The sequence below is a fragment of the Ananas comosus genome, linkage group 10 (assembly GCF_001540865.1).
Source record: "Ananas comosus cultivar F153 linkage group 10, ASM154086v1, whole genome shotgun sequence".
Taxonomy (NCBI): domain Eukaryota; kingdom Viridiplantae; phylum Streptophyta; class Magnoliopsida; order Poales; family Bromeliaceae; genus Ananas; species Ananas comosus.
The window spans coordinates 3,053,458-3,064,065 of record NC_033630.1 but is presented as its reverse complement, the minus strand read 5'-3'; the positions used below and the strand labels follow the sequence as shown (position 1 = coordinate 3,064,065).

Genomic DNA, 10,608 nt, shown 5'->3' with positions numbered 1-10,608 from the left:
GTAAGCGCCTCACACTTACATTTGTATTATCTCAAATTTTAAATTGTTTTGAAGTTCAACTGATATCTTAGGGCATTTAAACGGGTACACATATTTTGTAGTTTCACGTACATAATTTTATTCACGCATAAAAGTTTTTCCGCCGTTCATTAGCGGCATGATGTATGTAAGTCGTCCATATTGAATAGCTTGGTTCCATTACGATGCTGAGGAGCAGCCGAATTTATCCTCCGAATTCACCCATTCTGATTCTGATTTTAGGGTAAAAAAAATGCGAACCAAACATGCCCTCAATTTCAAATCTTCTCGCATCTCTAATTTACGAGCTTCAGGTTGTACTGGGTTTTATACTTTTTCAGACTTGCTTCAATTCAGGTGTAGTTTGTTTCAGGTTTCAGTTTCCGATTCGGGGTTCACTTTTGAGTCTGTGTTGCTTTAAGGCCAATTTGGGGACTTTTCTGATCATGTCGAATTGGATGGATTGGATAAATTTTTTTTAACTATTTAGTACCTTAAAATCAGATGATCAACAACCATTGATAAATTTGTTCATTTAAATCCACCCAACAGCTTCCTACTGCAATAGAAACCTCGACTTGTCAGAGCTTCTGCATTTGAACCCAAGATAATTTAGTTAGCATCACGCAAAAGTAGGGAACTTATGGTTGATTCATTGAGCGCAAATACAAAGTTAATGTAAAGATTGATCAGGTAATTAAGAAACATAAGTAGCAACACCTCAAGGTGAACTTCATTGCAAGAACTAGAAACTAATATTAAACATACAATCCAACTTCATTTTAGATTTGTACAATCACAAACAAAAGGAACAAGGAATCTCTCTCACAAAAAGTAAGATGTTCGTAATCTCTAGTTGCCTGTACATAAGTATATACATGGGTATTTAGTTTAAAAAGCAAAGGAGAGAGAGAGAGAGCAACACATTAAGCTCTCAAAAGAGCCAACCTAGAGATATCAACAGTAACAACTAGCTAGAGTTAGGATGGATGGAAACAAGGGTCCTCTTTGTTCTGGTAAATCATGAACAGCTGCTTCGAGTAGCGCCTTGCCAGCTTGTCGCAGAAATCAGAACCTCCGGGATCGTATTTTTCCAAGTCCTCGACCGTCTTCTTAATCGGACCATAGGAACCGCCATCCATAAGAAACTCAGCAATCAAAGATCCCCTGGAACAAAACTAAGGCCGTATGTTAAGCGAGACCGATAATGTAATCTCAAAGAAATCACAGCGACAATAGAGAGGGGTCTGAAACACAATGTCTAACGGAAGAAGCGATTATGAATGGTTGTTTTCAGACACTTTAATGGATGAATAAGCAGGAATTTTGGTTTTTATAAAGATATGTGGTTATAACTGAAAATGATTGCCTATCAAAAACATAAAAAATAATAAATCCAAGGAAGCCTTACCCAGTAAATTTAGAGGGACTGATGAATGACTATTTCCTATTTCAGCAGGAGTAAGTGAAAGTAAACATATTAAACATACGCTTCTCCGCACTAATTTAAATCTCCGATTATGGCCTCGTGCAATCAGATATAAAGAGTTTGTTTTTAAATCAATTTAATTTGTAATGAGTAGAGAAAAAACATAAGTGCCCAAAAAGCAGCCCATGAAACCTCTAGTTAAATGATGATTTCTGAGAACAATTGAAATTTCACCACTCGTGCACCTGTCAAAGAAGCATTTCAATATTTTGAGTTTTTACAGCAATATGCATTTCTACTATCACTTTCTCCGGTCAGTGGTATCAAATCAAGTTCAATCTTGGTTAATGTGATTTTGCTTGAACCAAAAAAAGCAACAAGGTCAGTGGTCATTTTAGTATATAATTAATGAACAGGAAAAGAACAATATCTTCTACCAACATACCAAAACAATGTAACCATATTAGCAGCATATATTATGAGCACCAAAATAAAAGAATAGAGGCATATATCACCTTTCTGCATCTAATTGGTTAAATCCTCTCTTGTTGCGAACAATCGCCGCCTTCATCGACTGCTCCTCTGACGTTTGCTGCCGATAGAGTGCGCAGACGGCCTTCAAGCAAAGCTCGGGATCATTCGAGAACGCAGATAGCATATCACCCTCATATTCCCATTTCTTACTATTCTTTCCCCGACGTATATTGGCCAAAACTTCACCAAGATCTACATCACTGCCTTCTTCTTCCTCTTTTTCTACTTCAGATGCAGAACTATCAGCAGACCCAGAAGAACTCTCGAGATTTTCGGACTCACTAACAATGAACCCACCGAGACTCGCACCCTCACTCTCCGACCCATCCTCCTCTTCGTCTTTTTCAACATCCAAGAACTTGAGCTTCCGATTAGTAGCAGGCTTGTCCTTTTCCGGTTGATCTTTAGATAATGCATCCTCAGGGGAATTCTCCTCTTCCATACTACTTTTTGTACTACATTTTTTCAGTCGAACCAAACGTCTTTTACTAGGTTTAAAGTCCTCTTGAATATCGTCAGAATCATCTTTAATCCCTCCAATTACCTTGTCGTTGAGTCTCTTTCTCTTAAGTTTGGCAATGGGAATTGTATCATCATCATCATCATCATCATCATCATCGGTCTCGCTCTCACTATCACTGATGATCACTCTCGAACCCCGCTTCCTCTTAGGTGTCGGGACAGGAAGAACGTTCTCTGCGTGCCGACCGCCGAAATCATCCTCGACTGAATCCGTATTAATCTTTTTCTCAGTATCCGCTTCCTCTTCGAGATTCAATAAAGTCAACCTCTTCATGGATTCTTTAGGGCCATGGTCTTCAGCGCACTTCTCATCGTCGCTGCTGCTGTCGATAATCTCCACGATAGATCCTAAAGCTTTTCCCTTTTGGCATCTCTCTTGCTCGATCGCTCTCAATTTAAGGTTCTCTTCCTCCAATTTCAAAACCCTAGCCTCCAATTTCTCGCACCTCCTCTTCCACCCATCGTCCTCCTCACCCGTCCCAATCCGCTCCCTCTCGCCTAAAACCCTAACCCCCTCACCCGACACCAAAGGAGCGATCTTTCCACTCTCTACGTCCCCAAAATTCGCATTTTGCCCCTTATCCGACCTCTCCGACCCAAAACCCTCTCCACGATTGTTGATCCGCTCCTCCGATAGGGCGTAACGGCTCCGAAGAGCGCTTAATTCCCCTTCAAGGCTATGAATTCGAGCATCGCGCTCGATCCTCTCGACCTCCTTCACCATTAGCTCCTCCGAGAGGGTTCTCGCGATCTGAGAACGGAGGGCTTCGTCTCGGGCCACGAGGATTCGCTCCACCTCCTCCATGTCCGAGTCTCGAAAGGCGGATTGGAGGGAGGTGATGAGCTCGGAGATGGTTAGGGTTTCCATCTCCGAAAGGAGGGCAACGACGTCGAGGAAGAAACGCCAAGGGTGAGGGTTTGAATCCTCTTCTTCGTGTTGCAGAGTGGGGGATTCGAATTCGAAGGGGGGAAAGTGGAGAGCCGCGATGTGAGAGGAGCGGTTGAGGCCCGTTAATGGCGCAAGCGAGGGTTTTACCGGTTACGACTCCGAAGTTGAATCGACTATTCAATTTTTTTAATATTTTATTTTTACTGTTTATTTTTTTTTTATTTTAATTTAAATTTTGTATAAATTAAATCGATAAAAATAAACGATTAAAATTTAAAGTCAAATTATTATTAACCAATTTAAATCAAATAAATTAAAAAATCAGACTATATTAAAATTTTAAAATTTGCAAGATAGAATAGTCAGACTCAAAATGATTTATAATTTTAGCAAGTTCTATATGTTTTTACCAAAAAAAAAGTATGATACATGTCTCCAAAATCAAGCCAATATATAAACTTAACAATAAATTTTTAGATGTATATATTCCAAGGAACTGTTTACCAATATAAACGGAACATGCATCACTGTAAATTAAAAATATTTATGGAATAACCTATCTATAATTTTCCTTGCAAGAATCAACATAGTATCACTTAGATATACCTCGTCACGTTAAAATTTAAAAATAGTCACTAAATTTATGTCTTACTTTGGACATAGAAACATAGGAGGTAAAAGAAAGGGTTCCATATAACACAACACAAAAAATAAAAATAAAAATAAAAATAACATTCGAATTCAAATTCAGTATTAGAGGTGGGACTCATGAAGCAGATGCTGTAACACTGCTATCAGAAAAACAAAAGAGAGACTGGTTATAAGATAAACTAGGAAAGTTTGAAAAATGTAGCAAGTTGTTCAGCATAGCATTACTCCAAACTAATAACATTATCAGAAGGAAGAGAGGAAGAAGAAGAGAGAGATACAGAGGAGAGAGATTAAACTAAGTTTCAGTATAAAAGAAATTGTACAGTTGAGTGGAAAGTCCATTTAACATGCCAATGGTCCAACTGATGAACCCTAAAAAAACCAACTGGAAAACAAATTGCCTCTTCCGCAGGGGGGAATGTGCGGGGAAAGCTGACATATACAAGCACACAAACCATCCCAACGAACTATAGGTGATCGGTTTTCCCCAAGAGACTCTAAGAACACATAGGTAAGTAAAAATAAAGATTGACCAAACAGTTACTTTGCTATCAGTCATCATCAGTGTCCACCTTCTGCTTCTTCCATTTATAGGCTGCTTCTAAAATCTTCAAATTCGGCGCCATGGCAACTTCGTCAGGGAATATGTAGTCGTAGTATTCCTCGAAGCTACATTAAAACAACAATACGTCAGGAAAAGAGTTAACAGTTGAGAGAGAGAGATAGAGAGAGAGGGAAAAGTGTTAACAGTTGAGAGAGAGATAGAGAAAGAGAGAGAGAGTGCATACCCGGCAGGAGCGTCATCTTCACTCGTTATGGCCCGTTTCCTCTTAACTTTTCTAGGTAACTTCTTCTGCACTATGCTAACATCGCCAAGACTGCCGAAACTGCTCTCCATGTTGAGCCACTCCTCCAATAGCATTGCCCTTTCCTCCTTTAGTTCGGGAGCACTGGTTCTAAAGTAATCGAAAGCCCTTTCAAAAACAGCTAATAACAAGAAACAGGTTAAAATTTGTATTTTTACCTTTAAATAGCAAAGCAAAGAAAAATGCAAGAGTTTGCTTAAGTTACCTCGACATCGTTGAACACGCTCCATCTGCTGATCTTGAGAAGAGGCGTCATGGTTTTCGGACTTCGCCTCACCATCCACCTCTTTGTCTTCCAAACCAGCTGAAGCCTCAAACTTTGCGTAGCTTATCCATACTTTGAGGTGCCTAGTCCGATCCAGTAGTCGTTCATAGAGTTGCCTCGTTTTCTCATATTCATGTTCTGATATCTCAAAGTCAATGTACACCTGACATTGGACAAGGATAGGGATGTAAAGCCATGTAAACGAATGTACCATATACGAGACAATGTAGCAGTATGAAAAATGATGAGTATATATAGCTAATGAAATAACAATTAAGTATTCATTATATTTCGTACATGTGCTTGGCATTTTTCTGTTGATCTTAATCCATGATATTTAGTGTACCAAGTAAAGTATCGTGTTCACTTGAGGCCTCTTAACAATGCTTAATTGAGTTAAAAATATAGATGTTGTTCACAGGGTTACTGTTTCAAAGTAGTTAGCTATGTGGAAATTGACCAAAGAATAAATAAAAGGAAGCAGCCAAATATACTCCACCTATTTTGGATGGATACTCTTAGAACCATCCAACAAATCATAGCAATGCTTCACACAGTTGGAAGTGCCTAAAAGAGATTTTTAAAAGTAGATTCTCTATGCCAACAAATTTTTTTCTTCTTGGCACTTTAAAGATACAAATCGTGTCAACAAAACTGATTTCCATGTTAATCTTCCATCACCTGTTTAGCAATAACAAGATTGAAGCTAAATGATATCTAGCATTCAAGTTTTTGGTTTATGCATAAAATATATATGCATTGTATGGATGTCTGAATAAAACACACAAAACATAGGGCATCAGAATACAGTTTAATGAGAAAAAAACTAAAAAAGAACATCACTTCGACATATTCTTGGTATAAAAAAAAAGGTTTGCTAATAATTACATATCACAAGATACATTAGGATCTCCCAAGAAGAATTTGCACGGCCACAGAAAACCAAAATCATGCATGCCATCATTATGGAACTACAGAAAAGGAGTAAAAAGAAATGACTCCTTTTCTAAGGACATTAGTCTCCACTCAAAAGGAAGAACATCTGGGCAAGTAGAGAAAGTAAAAAACCTAGTAGCTAGTAATTGATAGTTCTTCTAAGATTCCCTTCAGATATCTATTTTTGCCCTGTACTTTAAGTAGATCCTCATTTTATATGTGCATTCCATGAGAGCATAAAGGATAGAATGCATTACAGAATAAAACAGAATAATATGAATGATAACCACAAAACAGTGGAACAAAGGAATACCTTCCATAAAAGTTCCGGCATGTCTAGAGCAGGTTGAGCAATTGCAAGTTCAAATATTGAACGAGCACGCTCTGTCTCACTAAGAGATCTTTCCAACTCTGCATACTTGCTCCAGGCGTAGCAATTTGCAGGGGCCCACTCAAGATACTTCTCATAGAGGGTTCTACACCGGCTGATATTGCCCAGTTGTAGTTCAATCTCGATGTATTTCTTGAAAATCTATCAAAAATAAGAAATATATTAGTGAAAGCACTCATAAAACATTCATTGCGCAAATGTTTCTCTTGATGAAGCAGATGCAAGTAGAAAATTTTAATTCCTACCTTATCCTTTGGAGCCATTCCAATTGCATTTCCTAAAATCTGCCTTGCAGCCTTGATATTCATTTGTCTTATCTCGAACTGGGCGGCCATGAGCCACATTTTTGCAAAGGAGAACTTCTTGTGAGGAACCAATTTTAGACATTCTCTGAATCAACCAAAGTAATGTTAGTATAGTTCATAAGAATAAAACGACTAGATCTTGCTTCTTCCGTCTAAAAGATGATAACAAATATAGGGAAAACGAATTAACAAAAAGGAGTTACATGAAAACAATAAGAGAAAGACACGAGCCTCCAACTGAAAACAAACGGCCATTTATAAAGCTTAACGCGGAAAATTTCTAGTGGAAAAAAATAATTGAATTTATGGCCTTTTTTTGGTAATATACGAATGATGCTTCTACAGATATTGTCGATCAAGTTCTGGACTGCAAGGATCAATTTCTTCCCTATACATATGACACCACTCATGCTTTAACACGAAAAAAAAAAAGAAATTAAAGAAATAAAATCTTCAAATGATTTCTAAAAAATGAAAAAGCTCTGGGATGGTTTCCTCACAAACGAAGAGTAAAAAAGAAAAGAAAAGCTACTTTACAGTCTAGTTTTGCTTCTTATGATCAAGTTCTTGAATTTGAAAACTCAACACAATGACTTTGCTGCCTAAGGAAAAATAGCTTATAAAGTTCACAGATATGCGTTTTGAATTGCCCAAAAAGACATTGTGCTAAGGTGAAAGCTCAACCAAACAAAAAAATTCCTTCTGCTATTCTGCATCATCGTAAGATGGAACCATATAAATTGCATCGATAAGTTCTTCCTATGTAAGCACATGCGCTACCTAAAAGCAAGATATTTGCTGCCTAATATCCAATCCATTCGATAGTACATCATTTCATAACATAATTAGCAGACCATAATTAGCAGAGTAGATGTTGGTGCTCTTTTAATTTATATGCTAGCACTAGTTGAAACTAAGTGGTTCGGCAACGTTTTTATCATATAAACCGGAAAGAAATTGCATTCAAGTTCTTCTTCAAGATGAGGGATGTTCACCTGTAAACCTCTCTCGTCGTGTCCATGTCCTGCGCATCAAGCTCCTCGTATAATGCATAGTTTATCCACAGATAGATGTACCGCTGCCAGTACCGCTTCTCCTCTGCCGGGGGCACATTACTGATCGCCCGCTCATAGACCTCCCTAATCATGTCCTTATTCCCTACGCTCTCCTCCAATCTAACGTAATCGAACCAGGAGTCGTAATTCAAGGGGTTCTTCCGCACCTCCTCCTCATACTGAAACCTCCTCTTCCCGACAATCGCATCCTCGATCCCCTCGCGGTCCCCGTACTGCTTCTCGAAGGCAACGAACTTGCGGTACAGGTCCTCGGCCCGGCCCTTGGGAATGTGGTCCAGGGCGTACTTATAGATGCACCTCGCCCGCTCGACCTCCTTGCACCGCTCCTCGAACTCGGCGAACGCGACGAAGAGCTTCTCAGCGTCCTCGTCCTCGGAGAGGAGGTCGACAGCGCGCTCGTAGACGGAGCGGGCCCGGGCGACCTCGCCGCGCTTCATCTCGAACTTGGCGTAGCGGATGAAGGCGTCGGGGCGGGGGTGGCAGGCAACGAAGCGCTCGTAGACGGCGCGGGCGCGGTCGGCCTCGCCGTAGCGGAGCTCGAACTTGACGTAGGAGAGCCAGCCCTGGGCGTCGGGCTGCCACTGCATCCAGCGCTCGAACACCTGGCGGGCGGCGGGGACGTTCCGGAGCATCTCCTCCATGTGGATGTACTTGTACCAGAGCTGGTCGACGCGGGGGAGGAGGGAGACGGCGCGGTCCCAGACGTTGCGGGCGTGGTTGACGAAGCGGTTGCGCATCTCGAACTCGGCGTACTTGAGCCAGAGGGTGTGGTTGCGGTAGTCGACGTCGAGGGCGCGCTCCCACACGGAGCGGGCGCGGGTGAAGTCGCCCTGGGACTCCTCCCACTGGGCGTACTTGACCCAGACGGAGACGTTCCAGCGGACGCGGCGGATGAGGTCCTCGAACTCCTTGCGCTTGCGGAGCCGGTAGTCGGAGAGCTCGTGGGGGTCGGTGATCTTCTGCTTGGGGGGCCGGATCTCGGGCTCCTGGCGCTCGCGGGCCTCGCGGAGGATCTGCTCCGCGGTGATCTGGATCGACGCGGGGGTCTTGTTCTTCACGCGCGTGGGCCGCGGGAGCTTCACCTCCGTGTCGCGCTTCGTCAGGAACCCCAGGCTCGCCTCGGCGTCCTTCGCCGGAGCCGACGGCGCCATGCTCTGGTTGGGGAGAGAGATCGACATTAGGGTTAGGGTTTCGGGAGGAGGAAGACGACGACGACGACGAAGAAAGGGGAGGCGCGGAAGGAGAAGGAACAGAGGAGAGGGTTAAGTTTTGGTTTCGGGTGGACCAAAATATATGATTGGGTTTGGGTTTGGGTTGTGGTTCGGCCGATATTGTTATCCGCGCCCGGGTTAATTGCACATTGGATCTGGCCTTTACCTTATAATATTTGGAGTAATTGCATACGGATCCCCGCAAACATAGTGAATTACAAATATATTCCTATAAAGTTCAACTTTCATAAGTTATTCTTGCAAAAGTCCTAATATTTTCAGATATATCCTTCTAATTTGTTACTGTTAGAAAACCATTAAAAATCTGTTTATATTTTCAATTTTACCCTCACAAATATGTCCCTCTAAAAGTTATAACAATATAATATAAGAGAGGTAAAAATATCAAAAATTAATCCGGATAAAGTATTTAATCTATGGTTAACTAAACTTTTCTAACAGATTCTAACGGCAGAGGCTTATCTGAAAACATTAGAATTTTTGTAGAGATAACTTATGAAAGTTAAACTTTACAGGAATATATCTGCAATTCACTATGTTTGTAGGGATCTGTATGCAATTGACCCATATATATATTTTATTGGTAAAAACTTATTGAATTTGTATAAAGTATGAATTATTTTGAGTCAGTTATTTAAATTTTTTAAATTTTAATTTTAGTATTTGATTTGAGCTAATCAATTATATTTTGACTTTAAATTTAAATGTATCATTTATTTTTACACATGTAGTTAATATACTTTATAAAATTTTTACAACTATAAATTTATTAAAGTAATTAGCTTAAATTATAAAGCCAAATTAAATAAGTTGGCTTAAATAAATTGAAAGTTTGAATTGTACAATTAAAATTTTGAAATGTTGGATAGTCTACTCAAAATAGTTTATAATTCAAATAAATTCTATACGTTTTTAACTATTTTATTTTAGTTCCAAACATTTTTTTGCACTTACATTCCACATTTATATTATTTATTGTAATTATATTTTTTCATTAAAAAAAATTTTTTTTTTTTTAGTGAAACCCAAGGGTGGTAGAACCTTATTAAAATCATTGTTAAGTACAAGAATAAGGTAGTACCCTATCAATTACACATCATCATTAAATTTATTACACGATATTTTTAAAAAATTTAATAAAAATTTTAAGGAAAAAAAATAATTGAATCAAAAATTAAAATTTAGGGGGAAAAATAGATGGCGAGATTAATGGTACACTTAACAGATGTTGCAAGGGAACCCCTAATATTTGGACTATTTTGAAATGACACCTTCAACTTTCAATTGTGTTGATTAATGTAGAATGCAGCGGAAGTTTTCGGTTCGTACCTTTTTGCGGAAGCGATTCGAGCCGGATCGGATTGATTGATTTACGTGTCCTTGAATCTTCCTTGCAAATCTTCTAACTCTCCGAACTCGCGGTGGATCGAACTACAAACGAGCGCGATCGCAAATCCACCGTGCAAGTCCCTCTAGAATAATAGGTCAATGGAG

At 39.8% G+C, this 10,608-nt stretch overlaps 2 protein-coding genes across 2 annotated transcripts; both read right to left on the bottom strand.

The window, feature by feature from the left end:
- LOC109716846 (protein IWS1 homolog A) lies at positions 751 to 3,547 on the bottom strand. Its single transcript, XM_020242449.1, has 2 exons — positions 1,963 to 3,547; positions 751 to 1,185 (listed from the first exon to the last, which is right to left on the bottom strand). The coding sequence occupies exons 1-2, from the start codon at positions 3,369 to 3,371 to the stop codon at positions 999 to 1,001; spliced, it is 1,596 nt and encodes a 531-aa protein (XP_020098038.1). The 5' UTR covers positions 3,372 to 3,547; the 3' UTR covers positions 751 to 998.
- Positions 4,319 to 9,173, bottom strand: LOC109716453 (crooked neck-like protein 1). The gene is made up of 6 exons (XM_020241916.1): positions 7,802 to 9,173; positions 6,747 to 6,891; positions 6,424 to 6,642; positions 5,115 to 5,337; positions 4,832 to 5,030; positions 4,319 to 4,712 (listed from the first exon to the last, which is right to left on the bottom strand). The coding sequence occupies exons 1-6, from the start codon at positions 9,058 to 9,060 to the stop codon at positions 4,595 to 4,597; spliced, it is 2,163 nt and encodes a 720-aa protein (XP_020097505.1). The 5' UTR covers positions 9,061 to 9,173; the 3' UTR covers positions 4,319 to 4,594.